At 68.2% G+C, this 17717-nt stretch overlaps 1 protein-coding gene across 4 annotated transcripts in view; it reads left to right on the plus strand.

Annotated features, from left to right (window-relative positions):
* Window positions 1-209: 209 nt before the first annotated feature.
* RXRA (retinoid X receptor alpha) overlaps window positions 210-17717 on the plus strand; it is a 93263-nt gene continuing 75755 nt past the window's right edge. Inside the window, exons 1-2 of one of the 4 annotated variants that reach the window (XM_059891119.1) lie at window positions 210-350; window positions 2218-2313. Coding sequence is in view for 1 of the 4 variants with exons in the window: in XM_024998426.2 (XP_024854194.1) it covers window positions 323-350 (28 nt within the window). In the remaining 3 variants the exon portion in view is untranslated. Of the gene's footprint in view, window positions 351-2217; window positions 2314-9305; window positions 9327-14005; window positions 14026-17717 lie in introns of those variants that run through there. The other 3 variants (XM_024998426.2, XM_059891122.1, XM_059891115.1) reach the window with 3 other exon arrangements.

Consider the following 17717-nt stretch of genomic DNA (forward strand, 5'->3'; position numbering starts at 1 on the left):
GGGCGGGGCTGGGCGCGCGCGCAGGCCGGGCGGGCGGGTGGCGGCGCTGCGCCGAGTCCGCGCCCGTCGCGGGCCCCCCGCCGCCCCCCCGCCGGCGCCGCCGCGGTCGGAGCGGGGCGCGGGCGCGCGCGGCGGGGGCGCGGGCGGGCGGGCGCGCGCGCGACGGGGGCGCGCGGCACAAGTAGTTTACATTGTTGGGCGACTTTTGCAACAACTCGCCGCGCCGCGGCCTCCGCGCGCCGCCGCCGCCGCCGCCGCCGCCGGCTCCCGCCGCCCGGGCCCGGCCGGCCGCGCCGGGGGCCGCCGCGAGGTCGCCGCAGACATGGACACCAAACATTTCCTGCCGCTCGGTGAGTGATCGCGGGCGGCGGCGGGGCGCGTCCCCGGCGCGCGCGGGGCCCCCGGCCCGCCCCGCCCGGCCCCGCGCCCCCCGGCCGGCCCGCGCGGAGTTGGGGCGCGGGGCCGGGAGCGGGTGGGCCGGGCAACTTTTCCCCGGGCCGGCTGGGCGCGGAGCGGGCGAGGGCGGCGGGCAGCTCGCGGGCCGCGGCGGGCCGCCGACTTGGAGCGGGCAGCGGGCGGGCAGCGGGGCCGGAGGGGCGGCCGGTCGGCTGGACCGGGGCGGGGGGGACTCCCGGCCCCGCCCGGCGTTAGCTGGCGCCCCCCGCCCGGGCGCCCAGCTCCAGCGGGGCGGCGCAACTTGTGCGCTCCCAGCCTCCGGCCGCCCTGGCATCGGGACGGCCTCTGCGCCGCCGCCCGGGCTGCGGAGTCCAGCAGGCCGCCGGCCCTGGAACGCTCGGGACCCCTCCTCCTCCAGAGCCGCCCGGGCGCCAGTGGGTAGGGTCGCCGAAGGGCCTTAAGACCGGGACCATCAAACCCGGGGAGGCCCCCTTCCAGAAACGGGGACCCTCACTCTGGCGCACGCGAGTGTTCTCCTGGCGTTCCCTGGAGCTGGCCCTGCTCTTGGGGTGGACACCCTGGAGGGTCTGAGGGCCGGCTTCCCCGTCCTTCCGCTGCCATCGCGCCCGGTGGCTCCGTTGCCCTGGACCACTCTCCAGCTCCAGTTCTGGCCCCACAAAGGAGGAGGGGGCATGGCCAGGTGCCCCCAGCCCGCTGTCCTCCCGCGGGTTTGGGAACCAGTGAGAGGCAGGGGAGGGGGAGGGGGTGGGGAGACTTTATAAATGAGCCCGGGAAGGATATTAATTTGGCGGTGGGGCCGGCAGCCGGGCTGTCAGGCTGGGTGAAGGATTTGTGCTGAATGGAAATTAAAACAGCTGATTATGAATGAAACCCGCGGTCTGTTGCCGCTCCTGCCTGCCCACCCCCTGGCAGCCTGGGGTGCAGTTTGGCCACCCGGTTGGCCGCCAGAACGCGGCGCAGCTGCGGGGACGTTTGTTGAGATGGGGAGGTGGAGGGGAGCCGCGTGGAGCCGGCCGGGCTTCCCGGGATGGCTGGGTGAGGGTCTGAGCACTCCTGGCAGCTGCGCAGAGGGGCGTGTGACATGGTGACCGGGGTGGGCTTCCAAGTTCACCGGGTCCAAGAAGACTCTTTCCGTGACCCTGCGCGGTCCAGACCTCCGCAGGCGCCAGGCTGGGCGCTCTCCTTCCTTCTCAGCCTCCAGGGCGGGCACGCACGTCCATTTTGCGGATGAGACAACTGGTTGAGACCAGCGGCTACAAAGTGATGGTTTGGGGTTTGAAGCCCCAGCCCGTGGTGACGCCGTGTGTATGGATTGAAAGCTGAGTTGATTCTGACTCGCTGCTGCTGGGCCTGGCTGGGGGGCGTCCCTATGTAGGCCAACAACTTCTCCTGTCGCTATTAAAGTCTTACACATATGTGTACACGCACAGAGGCGCCCCCTGGGACAGGAGCGCTCAACTCTGTCTCTGCTCTTCTCCCAGGCCCCCCGATGAGGCAGGGCCCTGCCTGGGTGCCGTGGAGCCGGACGGGTCCCCGTCCCTGACATGCTGGCAGGGTCCTAGGAGTGGGCCCATGGAGGGCCCCTGCCGCAGGCTGGCTGTGCTGGAGTCCCCACAGGGAGGAAAAGTTGTGTCCCAGGAACCTGGACGGGTGTTATGTTCCCCTCAGCCCTCCCATCGCGGCAAGGAGGCTGGGGGTGGGGGCTTCTCTCTGACCCGGCCTGCGGCCTCCCAGGCAGCCCATGCCCCAGGCCTGAGCAGACAGCCCTGGACTCTGATTACACTTTATTTTTTTTCTAAGCTTGTGACCAGCTCTGAAGTCCAGTGGAGTTGAAGGTCCATTTAAGCGGCTACTTGCCTAAGCCCTTTTGTCAACACGGCCTAATCCCTCGTGGGGGTGAGTGTCGGAAGGCCCTGCCTGTCCAGGCGTGGCTGGCTGCCCGGGGCAGATCTGGAGCAGTTGGGCAGGCGGCATTGCCCCTTAACGGTTGTCCATCCACTTTCGGGGCCTTGGGCAGAGGGCCTGGTCCTTCCAGCACCTACTGCCTGGGGTGTGGCGGGCCTGGGTCCTTGCTCTTACCTGCCCGGGAGTCTCCCAGCTGCCAAGCCTCCCCGTGAGGGCAGGGCAGGGCAGGGACGAGCCCAAGGTACGGATCTGGGCCCAAGAACTTGTCCACGGCAGCCCCTGCTGCCCACGGCTGACCAGCGCCTGTGCCGATTGAGAGAAGGCCTGTGCTGGCACCAGTCTGGCTGGTGGGGCTGCAAGGCTGAGTCTGCAGTCTCGAGGTCTCAGACCCCAGACCCCTGGCTGCTCGTGGCCCGTTTGCCTGGGGATGGGTGGAGGGCGCAGTAACAGCACAGTAGGTCCACTGATCGCCCTCTGGGCAGCTCTTGGGGACCTGGGGGAGCTCGGAGCCCGGATGAGGGGCATCTGGTAACATCAGAGCCCTCGGGACCCAAAATAGAGCACATTCTCGGGCCTCCCGAAATAACAGGGTCACGTGACTCTGCGGAGGCCGGGCTTGGAGGCCGGCCTGCCGAGGCAGTCCCGTCTTGGCCTGGGCCCTGGGACTGTTGGGGCGTTTGTTTTGGTAAACTCCAGAGGGGGCTCTGTGTGTTGATGGGGGAAGTGTCAGGGTGAGAAAAACAGCCCTCGGATGGGCTTGGCCGTGGCTGTGGCCATCGCCTTGCCGGCCTGGACTTGGACGCCTATCCGCTGCGCCTGGGCCCAGTGCGTAGCCCTGACCCACTCTGCCTGGACACGGTGGGACGCGCTGGGGACCCTCGGGAAGGGCCACGGGGAGCGGGCCGGGCGGTTCTGAGCTGGGGCTTGGCAGAGCTGAACGGGCAGCCGTGCACACACCGGGGCGGCCGCTGGGGGCCGGCTCCAGCTCTACCAGCTCGTCCAGCTGCGCCTGTCCTTCAGGGCCTGCAGGGAGCTGCGCCTCCTCCAGGAGGCCCTCCGCCCGCCCCCCTGGCCTCCCCCGCCCTGGCCCCCGCCTCCGTGTGGCTCTGGGGCAAGTTTCCGGTGGTGGTCCTCGTCTGTCATCCTGGGAGAGGAGGCCCCAGGGGCTGGTTGTGGAATTACTGTGCGTGCAGAATGGGGCTGGTGTGCGTGGCATCCGGCATCAGGACAGGGCCCTTGGTGAAGCAGGGTGGGGCAGACTTGGGGGGCGGTGTGTGTGTGGGGGGGTGAAGGCCCCGAAGGCCCGCCCAGAGCCTGCGGAAGCTGCCTGCAGAGTTCCACCTTCCCGGCTTGCCTGAGCTCTTTCCACAGTTGGCCTGTTTCCGCAGCGGGTGGTGGGCTCGAGCTTGGCACGTCCCGTAGGAGCAGAGACCTCCCGAGCTTGACTCAGCTGCCATGCACAGGCCAGGGCAGAGGCCCGTGAGCTGGCCCAGGACCAGACCTGACCCTCCTTCCCTCTTCCGCCTGCCCCTGGTTTTGTCAGAGTTCATGGCAGCTGGCCCTAGTGGCCAGGGGCTTGAGGTGCCCAGCCTACTGGTCTGTTCCCACGGGAGCTGGCTGCTGGCAGGCTCAGGTACGGGCAGGGGCCTGGACCCTCGCGGGCCCCGGTGCCTGGTGGGGCTGGTGTCCGCCGGTGGGCGCCCCTCGAGTCTTTTGCCCTGGCGTACACTGAGCAGATCTGTGTCCTGGATGCTGTGGTCAGGGGGCAGGGCCAGTCCCCTCCCCTCTCCCCGCCTGCCCTGCTCATGCTGGGACAGCTCCGGTTTCACTCTCCTGTCCGCAGGCCCCTCTGTCCCTTGCTCCCCCGACCTGCACCCTCTCGAGTGACCCGGTGTATCCCGGGGACCCTGGAGCTGCCCCTTCCTGGGGGGCTGTGTCTTCTTGTTGGCTGGTGGCCAGGCCTCTGGGGATCGGGTCCCCTGTCCTTGCAGCCTGTGTGTGTGTCCTGCCTGCCGGCCTATCGGAGCCTCAACTGTTCATCTGTAAAATGGACGCGCGCGCCGGCCTTTGCTGGGTGCAGGGGAAGGCAGTCGATTGTGTCTCCCTGACGGCCTCCTTCAGAGGTGCGGCCTGTGGTCAGAGCCTCCCTGTGTCCCCTGTCTGGGTTGATGACGGGGGTCAGGGGGCCCGGGTGTCCAGTGATGGAGCAAAACAGGACCATGAAGCAGAGGCGTAGCTGCTGCTGTGGCGGCCGTGCAGCGGACGCGGGAAAGGGGGCGGCCCCACCCCGTCCTCCACGCTCGGAGCACAGATGAGGCGCCTGGTCTGGGCTCCCGCAGCCCAGCTGGGGCCCTGCTCCGCGGCCCCTGGGAGGGGGCGGGCGAGGGCCTGGCTTGCACGCCCACCGAGAACCTGGTGTGGGATGTTCGAGCAGTCGTGCCCCAGCGCCTCACAGACTGGGAAATTGCACCCTAGAGTTACAGAGCAATTGTCTAGCTCAGCAGCGGAATGAGCGTGAAATGGAGCAGAAAGCAGCTAAATAAAATCGGCCCGGGCCGACGCAGGGGAGAGTGGGGACGCACGTGCGCGCCGCGGCCCTGTGTGCCGCGCTCCGGCCGCCTGGCCCGCCTGCCGCCGGCTGTCCCGCGTCCCTCCGTCTGTGTGTCCCCGCGTCCCCGCGCGAGCGGGGCAGGTGAGCCTGGTGCCTGCGCAGGGCCCCCTTTCATCCGTAGCCCCCGTCTATCCCGTGTCTCTGAATGCCTCTTACGACACATCCAGGGCCCTGTGCTGCCCACCCGAGGACACAGTGGTGCCATCCCCTGGGTGCCTGCTGCGTCCCTGGGCCTGGGTTTCTAGCCCCGTGACATCCTCGCAGGGACGGGCCCGCGGAGCTGTGGGGGCCTTCGGGCTGGGCTCGCCTCTGGGCAGTTCCGCCTGCCTTTTCTCAGCTCCGGTTGGGCCCCGTGTCCAGGGACGGGCCGCGACCGCCTGATCCTCAGGGGGCGTCTTCAGAAACCACCTGCCTGGTGGGCCCTGCGTCTGTGCCCTGTCCTGCCTCCCCGGGAGCCCTGTTAGGTGTCCCGGGCCCTCGGGTGAGCGTTCTGTTCTGGGAGACCTGACGGGGGTTGAAGCTTCACTGCCCTCCTTCTCTCCTGTTCTCCCTGGAAGGTCCTCATCCCGGGTCGTCCCTGGCTGGGGGTAGGGCCAGAGCCGAGGGTGGAGAACCACGGGCTGGGTCACAGCTCAAGGCGCAGCCTCAGGACCCCTGTGGCCTGGGGTCCCCTCCCTCACCCCCCAGGGCAGAGCTGTCCGCAGCAAATCCCTGAGGGCCCCGGTGGGTGCTGGGGGGCGGGCAGCCACACCTGGTCCCCAGAGCAGGGCGGGGCCTCGCTTATCGCCGTGTTCCCCACCCCGAACACACACACACACGTGCTCGTGACTGCACACCCCACGCGTCTGTGCACACAGGTGCAGAGGCGTACACACATCCGTGTATACGAACAGCTGCACACGCATGCGCACACGCGCACCCAGGCCCGGCCTTCCCAGCTGGTTCTAGCACAGTCCCCACGAGGTCTTCCTTAGAAGGCCTCAGGCCTGCTGGCTGGCTCTGGTCCACTCAGCGCCCGGGGAGCACCTGCCCGGTGCTGGACGGGCCCCGCCGCCCCGCAGAGCTGGGCGTGAGCGGTGGGGGTGGCCAGGCTTCCTGCTGGAGCCGGTTCTGGCGCGGACTCTGGCGGAGAGGCGGGCTTGCAACAGGTGTGGGGGTGGGCCCTCCAGAGCAGGGTCAGCTGAGACCAGCGCCCAGAGGCCTGGCCCCCGGGCCTGCGTGGCCTAAGCTGGGAGAGGCGCTACTGTGTGAGAGGCAGCTGGTTGACACTGGGACAGGGAGGGGCCCCGGGCCGTCGGGGATCGGGGTTAGGCCGCCAGCTCTGCACAGAGGGTGAGCCGGCAGCAGGCAGGGGCTGGAGTGGGGAGGGTCCTGGGTGGGCTTGAAGCCCGACGTGGCCGGTGCCCCTGTGAGTGGGCCCAAGCCTGGGCCGGGGTTGGGGACCCCACGTGGCTTCCTAGGGGCTCAGGCTGGGTCCCTGGGCTGGAGTTAGCTGTGCCTTCCTTGCGCATGGGCCCAGGAGAGGACCCAGCCCCTCGTGCGGGCTCATCCGAGCTGCATGGTTTCTGGCTGGGCGCGGGGCATGGGGCTGCTGTGACGGGTCCTCGTGGAGGCTGCGGCTGTCTTGAGTCTGGAGCCTCTGGCATGGAAGGGAGGGGATGGAGAGGGGAGCGAGCTGGGCCTGGGCCAGCCGCGAGTAAACCCTGCAGCAGCCACGGACCCGCCCCCGCGGAGTTCAAAGCTGGCCCCAGGCGTGGCTGCGGGGCTGTAATGAGGTTACTGATTCAACCAGCTTCCTGGTGCTGCCGTGCTGAGCAGAGGGAGGCCGGGAGCCCCGGGACGGGTCTAAGTGGCCCGTAATTGACCAATTTAGCTTAAGTGTCCGCGCTGGCCCCGGGCAGAGGTCAGGTGGTGACAGCCCAGGTGGCCGGAGTCGCTGTGCTCACGCGCCCCTGACGGACGGCTGCCTTCTGCTCCGGCCTCGGGAGCGGGCACCAGTTGGGCAGCTGGCCCCGAGCCCCCACCTGGGGGTCCCTGTCCCAGTCCCTTCGGTGCCCATCTGTGGGCCCGTGTCCTCCAGAAGCTGCGTGCTGTCCCCGGCCAGCTCCAGCCAGGCCGTCCCCAGTCGCCCCCTCGTGTGTGTGTGTGCAGGACGTGGGGCGGTGGGCGCTGGGACGGGGTGCTGGGCTTGGGCGTGGGGTGACAGCGTTGCCTTGAAGAAGCAGCGGAGGGCTGGCCGGGAGCACGCACGGCCCCACGCCGTCCAGGAACGCGCTGGGGGTTGAGGAGTGGGTGGAGGTCACCAGCGGCTGCTGTCGTGGCAGCTCACCCTGCACCATGGAGGGCGCGCCCAGGGCCTTCTCCAGGGGCTGGTGGGCCAGCCTGGCCCCCGCTTTCCGGAGAATCCCGGCCTCTTGTCCAGAGCACCCACCTTGCCGGCCGTTGGGCCCTGAGAGGCCGGGCCGGGTGTTGGGGTTACTGGGCAGCAGTGGTCACACGGTGGTGACCTGGCTGAGCCGCCCCTCAAGTGGAGGGGCCCTGCGGTCCACGTTTGGGGGTGGGGCTTTCAGACTTGGGGAGCTTGAGGGATGTGCCCAAGGTGCCCTGGCGGATGAGGGCCCAGAAGAAGGTCAACGCTGGGGTCCGAGTGGTGGTGGGCCTCCTTCTTGGAGACACACCTGCTGTGCGTCCCCGTGACCCAGCTTTGTCTGGAGCAGCTTTGGGGTGCCCTCAGCAGAGGTTGTCACTTCCTGGAGATGCCTGATTGAGCTCTCGGGGATCCCCTAAGCCCCTCTGTGGTTGCCACACCTGGGCGGGCAGGTGGTCGCCCCCACCCCACCTGCATGGGTCAGGAGAGCCCGTGTCTCGCAGGGCTGCAGCCCAGGCCAGGTGGACAGTCCAGTTTGCTCCCTGGCCAGCTCGCTGCGTGTCTGGGCAGATCCCGTCTCCCCTGCCGTGGTTTCCCTGGGGCCCTCTGGCTGCTGGAAGTGTCGGCCTCTCGCCCTTGGCCTCCTTCCCCTGAGCTGGGGACCGCTCCTCAGGAAATGGCTCCTTGTCCTCTCCCTGCTGAGGGGGCAGGCCCGGGGCTGTGGGAGCTGGGAAGTTGGCTGAGGGTTGGCCGGACGGTCAGTCCCGGCGGGCCCACCTGCCCAGCTCTGGTTCTCACCTGGGGTGTGATGGTGAGGCGGTTTGGGGGTGAGCAGCGTGAGGGGGAGTCTGGAGCGTTGCAGATGGAGGTTGGGCGGGGCCTGCGGGTGCTCCGAGGCCAGTTCGTACCCTGTGCCCTGGGATTCTCCGTAGGGCCGGTGCATCCATGGGATGCGCATTCTCCGTGGGATGCCCCAGCGTGGCCCTCGGGCCACTGCTCAGGATCCTGTGACCCTCACCCCCTTCCCATGCATTCAGCGCCGCTCATTCTGCTTTCTGGCTTTTTTGTGTTCAGAGCTGATCGGTGAGAATGAGTGTCAGCTCTGAGCGGGGAGGCCGGGTGTCTCTGGGCTGGCCAGTCACTTTTCCAGGTCTCAGTTGCCTCACCTCTCACTGCCTGGGGAAGTCAGGGAGGCTGCAAAGAGGAGGTGATGTTGTTAGGCTTTAAGGGATAAGCTAGAGTTTGCTGGGTGGGCGGTGGGTCAGGACCCACCCTGACAGGTTTCAGAAGGATCTGGCGGCACAGCCAGGCTCCTCCGCTGGCCTCTGGCTGGGTGGCCCGTCTGCTGGTGAGGCGCCAGGTGAGCACGGGGGGTGTGGTCAGCTGCTCTAGGAATAATTAACCTTGGAAGGAGGGGAGGCCGGGAATGGGCCTGGCCGGCACCTGGCGGCAGGCAGCTCCTCTGGGCCCGTTCCTGCTGACCTGACGTCTCCTCTGCTGCCTGGGCCTGGGACGTGCTGGTCTGGAACGTGACCACGCTGGCCCTCCTCGTGAGCTTACAGCAGCTCCGGCTCCTGGGGAAGGGGGTGGCCAGAGCTGGGCCCCTCTCCACGTGGAGCAGCTGGGGTCCTTCCTCCGTCGCCCGTCTGTCCCCATCCCTGGTCCACCGCCAAGGTGCCCCCGCCCCCCACACGGAGCCTCCTGCGGGAGCGCTGGTCTGCCTGATGGCTCCTCACTTACCCACTCCTCGCCTGGATTGAGGAAAAAGAGCTCTGATTGGGGCCAGAGTCCACGGGAGGTGGCAGAGCCGCCCCTGCCCCACCCCTGCTCCCGGACTTTCTGCCCAGGATCAAGGTCGGGGGGTGGGCAGGAGGTGGGGGCCTTGGGTGCCGAGTGCCAGGCCACTCTGGGCTCAGACGGAGGCTAGGTGGGCCACGACCTTCCAGGGTCCAGCTGGAGGGTCTCGGACGTGGGGAGGAGAGCCAGGGCCTCCCCGCTTCCCTCGTCTGTGTCCCTGGACAGAAGGTGGGTGCCAGCGACGGCCAGGGTGTTGCTCAGAGCCCTGTGGCCTGCCCGTCCCGGCCTTGCCGCGTGAACTTTGTGACTTGGAGCGTGTTACTTCCTCCCTGTTTATCTCGGTTTCCTCGTTGGTGAAATGGAAGGAAGGATGTTGGGCCGCGTCGGAGATGGAAGTGCTGCTCCCCGCTGGGACCCTTGGCCGACACCGCCGGTCGGGTGGGCTCTTGCTCCTAGGGCAGGGGGACCCAGGAGCAAGACCTCGGTGGGCTTGGCTGGAGGCCTCGTTTGCTGCTAAACGCAGAGCGGCAGGCACCGCTGTGGCCTCGGAAAGTGTTTGTGGGCTGAGTTAGTGTTTTCCGAAAACACATCTATCTGCCTGCTCCCTGCACTTGAGACTCAGAGTCGTCCTTGTTGGATGCCCCTCTGGGGGTCCGTCCCGACTCCCAGGGGAGGGGAGCCCTGCTGTGCGTGTCTGTCCACCCCGGGGCGTACTCCTGGGCGTGGAGCAGCCCTCGAGGGAGCCTGAGGCCAGGCCGGGGCGGTGTGTGTTCCTGTCCCCCCACGTCCGCTCTGAGTGCCGCAGAGGCCGCCGCCTACCGCTGCTGGACAGAACCCGGGTTTCCCTTGGACCCAGTGCCCGGCTGCAGCGTGGGGGGCCCTCAGCCCAGGCGATGCCCTGTGTTGAGACCTGGTTCCTTCCTCTGCAGCTGAGGCTGTCTTGTTGAAACCTGGCCGGTGGGGCGAGAGGTTCAGAGCTAACCTCCCTCCTGCCTGCCGTCGTCTGTCCGTCCCTCTGTCCGTCTGACTGGCTGTCTGTCTGCGGACGCTTGGCTCCTGCTGGTCACTGGTGTGGCAGGGTTGTGTGAGGCCCAGCCCCCGGGCTGGAGAGTGGTGCTTGGGGTCCGAGGGACTGGGTGGACCACCGTCTGTGTCACTTTAGACCAGAGTCTTGAATCCCCTCTGGGCCTTCTCCGTAAAGTGGGGCTGATAAAGTGTGGCAGGGTCGGTCACTCATGGTTGACAGGTGTGGTCACGCCTGCCTGTGCTGTCAGGGAGGGGATGGCGTGAGTGGGGTGTGGGGGGGCTGTCAGCGAGGGGATGGCGTGAGTGGAGTGTGGGGGGGCTGTCAGGGAGGGGATGGCGTGAGTGGGGTGTGGGGGGGCTGTCAGCGAGGGGATGGCGTGAGTGGGGTGTGGGGGGCTGTCAGGGAGGGGATGGCGTGAGTGGAGTGTGGGGGGCGCAGGAGGCAGCGGGGGCGCAGCAGAAGCACCACCGGTTTGCCCTGGCGTCACTGGGTTGGGCTCTCTAGAGGGGGTCGTGAAGGATGCACGGGAGTTTGCCTGGGAGACGTCAGCTTCTGCATGCTCAGGTTTGCACCTTAGTTCTGTCTGACTAACGTGTCTGAGGCCTCCCCCCAGAGCTGCTCGCATCTCCTGTGTGGCTGGAGCTGAACCAGCCAGGGGGAAGGGTAGAGACGGAATCAGAGAGCCCAGAGAAGCCTCTGAACTTCTGTCCCAGGAGGTGGAGCCGTTGGAGGGTCCTGGGCCAGGGGGGTGGCGTCTGGGTTGTGTGTGAGGAGGGGCCGGGCCTGGTGACCTAGGCAGAAGCGGTCCGGGGCTTTAGCCCTGAGCGTAAGAGGGCCTGGGGCTGTGCCTTTTACCCAGTGAGGAGATCATAGCGGTGGCGGATTTGGGGGCATTAGGACTTTGGTGTGGGTGCAGCTTGGCACCTGGCCGCTACTGCCTGGACCCAGGCAGCTGGGCAGGCTGGAGCTCGTGCCATGGGCCACCATTGCAAATGGGAGCCCAGGGGGACGGGAGAATCCGCAGGCCAAGTGCACCGCAGAGCCCGGGGTGTCCGAGAGCATCCGAGGCCCTGCTGGGTCTCCCTCGCAGGCTGGAAGGGTGGGCAGGTGTCCGGGCACAGCCCCCGGCCTGAGCTGGGCTCCCACGGGGTGTTCGGTGCCTGCTGACTTCCTCCCAGCTCTGTGGCTAGCTCGGGGCACGGGCCTCCTCTGCCCAGGCGCGGTCTGAGTGCAGGACCGCGGCCAGTTCTGGTTCTTGGTTGGCCGGCCCCCAGTCCAGGTGCCGCCCCTCTGACCCCGGCTGGCACCCTTCCCGCCCGCAGTCCCAGGGTCACGGGGCAAGGTCACACCTCCCAGGCCCTCGCTGGCTGCGGTCCTTGGGAGACAAGCCGGCTCCTGTGTGTCCCCGTGCCGCCCTGCCCGCAGCTCATTGCTGCAGGCTGCGTGCTTGTGGACAGTCCCCGCGTCTCCCCTTCGGGCAGTGGGGCACTCTCACGGCCAGCTGACGGGGGGATGGAATGGCTCTCGCGCCCACGCTGGTCCTGGAAGGGGCTGATAAGCTACAGAGTCGTTATCGCGGGGGCAGCTAGGGACCCCCAGGCCCCTGGGGCCGGACATGGGGCAGGCAGATCATGGCCTTGGGGGAGCGAGTGGGTCTCGTAGGGAGACCCTCCGGGGTTCTGGAGGTGGCCTGCCTGGGCCTCCCTCCCCCGCTTACCCTCGGCCCCTCCTGGTGCAGGCCCCACACACACGTGTGTGCGCATGGGTGCCCCCCTCCCTGCTGTCACTGCCGGCGTGTCCCAGCCGTCTGTACGCCCTGCTTGGAGCCTGGTGGCCCTCGGCTCACGTGCCCGTATTGGGTGGGTCCCTGCTGGCCGTGGGTCCCTTGGACTTGGCCCTCAGGACCGAGAGGCCAGGGGGCCCCGGGGTCTGCCCCGTCATCCTCTGGTCCAACTCACGGGACCCCTGCCTTGCGTGCTCCGGCCGGCTCAGGGGTCTGTGAGCCAGTGGCTGCTGGACAGAGAGGCCAGGACTGTGAGTGGCGTGTGTTTGGGCCCCCCGTCCTCAGGGACCCCCATCCTGCCCAGACCCTCCTTGGGGACTTGGAGCCAGGACCCCGTGGGGGCGCAGAGACGGGGTCGGGTCACCCCTGTGGCCGGGTTCCGGGGCCAGAGCGCACGTGTGAGCCTCTGTGTGCCTGAGTGGATCGCGTGTGCCCACACGTGTGAGCCTCTGTGTGCCTGAGTGGATCGCGTGTGCCCACACGTGTGAGCCTCTGTGTGCCTGAGTGGATCGCGTGTGCCCACACGTGTGAGCCTCTGTGTGCCTGAGTGGATCGCGTGTGCCCACACGTGTGAACCTCTGTCTGCCTGAATGGATCGCGTGTGCCCACATGGGCATGTCCTCTGTGTGCCTGAGTGGATCGCGTGTGCCCACGTGGGCACGTCCGGCCTGGAGATGCACCCACAGTCCTTGTGGGCCCTGAGGGCTGGGAGCCCAGCTGAGCGGCAGGTGTGGGCAGTGCCCGGGGTGTGTGCGGCAAGACCCGGCCGGTCTGAGGGGCAGGGGTCCTGAGGGACAAGCACGCTGTGCAGGATACTGGGGTTTCTCCCAAGGGCTGGGGGATGGGGAGGCCCTGATGGGGAGGACTGGGGGACGGGGGCCTGTGGGCAGATGTATGCTGGAGAAGGACCGCGGGGCTGTGCAGAGGGGTGTCTGGGGTCAGCGGGTCCTGGGTCAGACCGCCAATGTCACCCCCAGTCTCCCTGGCCAGTCCCCTGGAGCTCCCCCTGGTTCCAGGCCTGGGAGAGGGGTCAGATGAAGGTTAGATCCAGGGGTGGGGGCGAAAGGGACCCCAGGAGGGACCAGGATGCTCTGAAAAGGCCTGCAGTGGGCGGGGCCTCCTCCGTGGCCCCTGTCCCGCTGCCCCGGGCCCGCACTGTGGCGACCATGGTCAGCAGCGCTCACCCGCCCTTTCAGCGGGCGCCCCGGGCAGGCTCAGACGGTCGATGAGCCTGACCCAGCAAGGGAGGGCCTCCCTGGACGAGGCGGGTGGGGAGGGTCCCCGCCCTGCCAGAGTTGGGGGGCGGTGAGATGAGGGAGCCCCAGCCCCCATCTCGTGCTCTCTGGCTGGGCTGTCTTCTGTTCCGAGCGATCCTGCACCCTGGGAGAACGGGCCGGCCTTGAAGCCAGGGTCAGTCAGTTTAGTGCGAGTGAGCCTGACGCCAGCCCTGCAGGCGCCGCAGGGAAGGAGGGCGTGGAAGCCTTCCTCGCGTCGTGCACACGAGGACACAGGTCTGAGCCGCTCCGAGAGCCGGGCTGGCCCCTCGCATCCTGACCGCCTGCCTCGGACGGAGCGCTCTGCTGATGGTGAGGGTCCCGGGGGGGGGGAGAATCCCGGCAGAGGGAGGTGGTGGGCCGGAGCCATGGGCGGGGCGGGGGTCTGTGTCCGAGGCCCACAGGGCCTCAGCCCCTCGCCCAGGGTCACCTGGCTGGTCAGCGGCAGCGCTGAGATCCGAACCTGGGTCTCGGGACCCCTCTTGGGCCTTCCCTGCGCAGGGCGCAGAGCTGGCCTCCTGGGGTGGCTGGAGGCTGGGTTGGGGGAGACATTCCTAGTCCGGGAGGGGCGCAGCGTGGACGCCCTGCTGGGCCGGGAGATGCCTTGTTTCCTACACAAACAACCAGGGCTGGCTGGAGCAATTTTATTTTTATTTCCTATTTTTACTTCCCCGTTGGCTCTTTTTAGCAACTCTGGGTTAGATAGGCCCCCGCCCTCCAGTCTCCACCCGGCTTCCTGGCGTGGTCCTGGGGCCTCGGGGAAGCCAAGTGCGTGTGTGCGAGACCCTGGCTCAGCTGCATGGCTTGCACACGCCTGGTGGCGGGGAGCTCGTTTCTCCCCAGGTAGTCCTGCGAGGAGGCCTCTTCCCATCCCCGGGGGCCCATCGTGGGGAGTGGGCGGTGGCCATGGGTGTGCCCCTGGGCTCACGGGCCCATGTCTTGACGCCCTGCCCTGGTTCTCTGCTGGAAGTTGAGGTTGGGGGTGGGCGTGACGGAGGAGGAAGGGTGATCAGCGTGGGCGTGTCTGCTGGGAGGAGTGGGCTGGGGACACCCAGGTGAGCAGTGTGTCTGCCTTGGACTTGGCTGGGCAGGGTGTGCTGAGGGCAGCCTGGACTTGGCTTCCTGCAGACCACATCTGCTGGGCCCAGGCCCGACTCACTGAGGGAGCAGCCTGCTGCGGGGTGGCGGGGGAGGCGTTAGAGGTTCTGGCCAGCGAGGTCTTTCTGTGATGGGTGTGGGGACGTGGGAACCCTGGGTTGGGGGGCTTACCACCCAGCCTGGGGGAGGGGGCCCTGGCCCGCCTACGTGGGTGCAGCCGGGCCTTGTGCTGGCATCTGGCATTCAGGGGTGGGTCCTGGCCTCCCGGGTCAGGCCTGGGTGGGCCTGGGGCTCAGGTGGAGAGCTTATGGGCTGCAGTCCAGCCCCTGGCCTGGGGCCGGCCTGTGCCCAGCCTGCTGCACCCCCGTCTGCGGGTGCGGGCGGGCTCGGAGGGCCCTTGAGGCCTCTCGGGTTGCAGGTGTGGGGCCACCAGTCCCAAGCGTTCTGCACAGCAGGAGACTGAGGTGCCGGGCTGGGCACCCTGCATCGTGCTGTCGGCCCCAGGCCTTCAGTGTGGAGGGGAGGGCGGGACAGGCCAGGGTGGCAGGGTTTATCCAGGGCTCGCTGTGGGACTAGTATGGGGCCGTGGGGTCAGAACGGAAGGCCGGGATGGGGTCACAGAGGCACGTCCATCTCACCAGCCCTCCAGTGTCCACGTCAGAGATGGACCAGCAAGTCTGGGCGAGACCCCAGCACACCGCGGGTGCCTGAGGACGCAGGGTGGTGTGGTCGGGAAGGGCTGTGAGTGGGATGGACGGAGGACACTCGGGCCCAGCCCCGTCCCGCTCTGTGCCCAGGGAGGCCCGCTCCATGCCCGCCGCTCCATCTGTTGGCAGTAACGCAGGTGCCAAGCAGCTGGTTGAGCCTGGGCTCGCTCCTGCTGAGCCCACTCATGCCCGGACCCTCTGCCACTCCGTAGGTGCTGGGTGGGCTTCCTGGGTGGGCTTGGGCAGCAGTGCCCAGACCCACCTGGTAGGTCTGGGATTCTGACCCAAGGGGCCTGTGGAGGCTCCCAAGGAGGAACCGGCCCGGCCTTGTTCTGGCCCGTCGTGCTCTGGCTGGCTCAGCTGGCCTCCCTGGTGGCTGCTGTCCTGCAGGAGGTGGCCTTCCTTCCGGCTGAGGGATGTGCTGGCCCCGTCCAGGAGGTGCCCCCTGCTGCTGGCAGGTGGGTGCCGAGACCGTGGGGAGTCCCTTCGTCAGAGGCCAGAACATTGCATCCTGTGGCTGAGGCGGGTGGGGGACACCTCCTCCTTGGAGAACACGAGATTTCTACGCACCCCATCCTGCAGAGGCGGCGTGGGCAGAGGGTATCTGGCTGGCGGGGCTGCCTTGTCACTGCTGGGAGGAGGGACTCCTCCCAGGAGCCTGGGGAAGCCGCGTGCGGGCTGGGTGGCCCTGCGGGGGCAGTCCTCCTGAGCCTCTTCTGGGTGCCCATTCGGCCCTTCGCAGCTGAGTGACCTGGGGCAGTGTGTCTGTCTGAGCCTGGGCTTTGTCCTCTATGGAGGGGGCTGGTGACACTTCCAGGGTGGTCGTGGGGGTGAGCCTGCAGTTCTGGGGGCTGCTCTGACCCTCAGAGTCCTCGTCTGCAGGCTGGGGAGAGGAGTCCTCACTGTGGAGGCCTGCCCCCCAGTGCCCGCGGCACCCAGCGGCCGGCTGGGCTGTAGGGGAGACGTGGGAATTCGCCCCCCTAGGAGGGAAGAGTTTCCCTGGAAGGGGCGGTTGCAGACTCTTCTGGGGCCCAGGAACCCCCCAGGACCAGGAAGGGAGCCCCCTTGCCGGGTGCCACCTTGATGCGGACGTGGGGGGGCGCACTTCGTGCCTTGTCCCGTCCTCACTGGCCTTGCCCCCTAGCGGCCTGGGCAGGGGCGTGTGTTCTGGTGGGCGGCTCCCTGGTGGCCGGGCTCGGGGGACCCGCTGCGCCCCGCAACCCGCGCCCCCAGTGAGCACGGCCCAGGCCGTGGAATGGTGTGATTCTGGGTGCCTCTCTTCCTTCAAGCAAAGAGGATCTTTCGAAACTGTGGGAAAGAGCATTTCCTCCCCAAACGCGGGTGGGGGGGGCGGGGGCTCGGTCAGCAGATGTGACGTCCCTGGCGCCCTCTCGCCCTTCTGTACTCGCGCCCGTGACACTCACGGGCCCGTGGCCGGAAGGGTGAGTGGGTGGTCAGGCCTGGTCAGGGAGGTGCCCCCTGCAGAGCAGAGCCCTGAGGGGTCCTTGCTGGCCGTGTGCGCTGTACATCTGCACCTCTGAGCCTTCGCTCTCGCCGTTCTCGCTGCCGGGAGGGCCTGCCCTGCCCTCCCCCAGTTCTTCGTCCCTGCAGCCTGATTCCCACATCCCTCCACCTCAAAACCGTCCCCAGGCCCGAGCCCGCGTCTGCTCTGTGCCCCAGGTGGGGATCTGGCCAACCACACATGCACCCGGCCTGTCCTGCCCCAGGCCTCAGTGTCCCCAGCCCCAAGTGGGTCCCTTCCTGTGCTGATGGGCAGAGAGGATGCTGTGGTCCCGTGGCGGGGGTGCTGGTCCCGCGGGCCGGGCCAGGCCCGGGGGCGGGAGCTGGGCTTCAGCGATCTTGCTTCCTGCCCACGCTGCTGCTGGAAGGGGCTGTGATTTGGCCCCCCCTCCCCCGCCCCGGGCTCCTGACTCAGCAGCCGCAGGGTCGGGTGGTGGGGGGGGAGACCGGATTTCTCGACAAAAAAACCCCAGCCTGGGGCACCCATGGCCCAGATTTCTTTTGCGAAGGTGGGAAGTCGAGCCCCGGGTTCCTGTCTGGGTTCCCAGCAGGAGGATGGGGTGGGGCTGGAGTCGGCTCTGGGCCCTGGGGCTGTGTGCTGCCGCCCCTCCCCCCCCGGCTGGACTGCCCTTCCCCTGGGCACCACCCTCTGTGGGTCCCCAGTGCCCGCAGCACGTGGCTCTGCTGCCTCCTGGCCCTGCTCTCCTGTGACCCCCCACCCGCCCCCGCCCCGGGTCCCTTGGTCCTCAGGAGCCATGCCTGCCCCGTCCTCCGGGTCCTGCCCACCTTCCTGCTCCGTCAGGTGTCTGCAGGTGTGTCCTTCCTCCAGGAAGCTCCCCTGGGTTAGGTCCTCTCTCCTCACTGTCACGATGCCAGAGTCTCATCCCCTGGAAGGAGTGGTGGGCGTGGCCTCGGAGCCCCCCCACCAGTGCTGGCCGATGGTCAGACGGCGAGTGCGGGGTCGGGGCCACCTCCCGGGGCCCTGGCCACGTGGAGGGCCGGGGTCTAGTGTTCAGAGCCTGTTGCTTCAGCTGCTTCCACCTCCCGGGGCCCTGGCCGCGTGGAGGGCCGGGGTCTAGTGTTCAGAGCCTGTTGCTTCGGCTGCTTGAACGGGAGGGCCCTTTGCCTGATGGTGTTCGGGGGCCCCTCTGCCTGGAAAACGGGAGTGGGTGACCCCAGGGGCCATTGTGAGCGCCCAGGCTCAGGGCC

This window comes from Bos taurus, chromosome 11, assembly GCF_002263795.3.
Source record: "Bos taurus isolate L1 Dominette 01449 registration number 42190680 breed Hereford chromosome 11, ARS-UCD2.0, whole genome shotgun sequence".
Lineage (NCBI taxonomy): Eukaryota > Metazoa > Chordata > Mammalia > Artiodactyla > Bovidae > Bos > Bos taurus.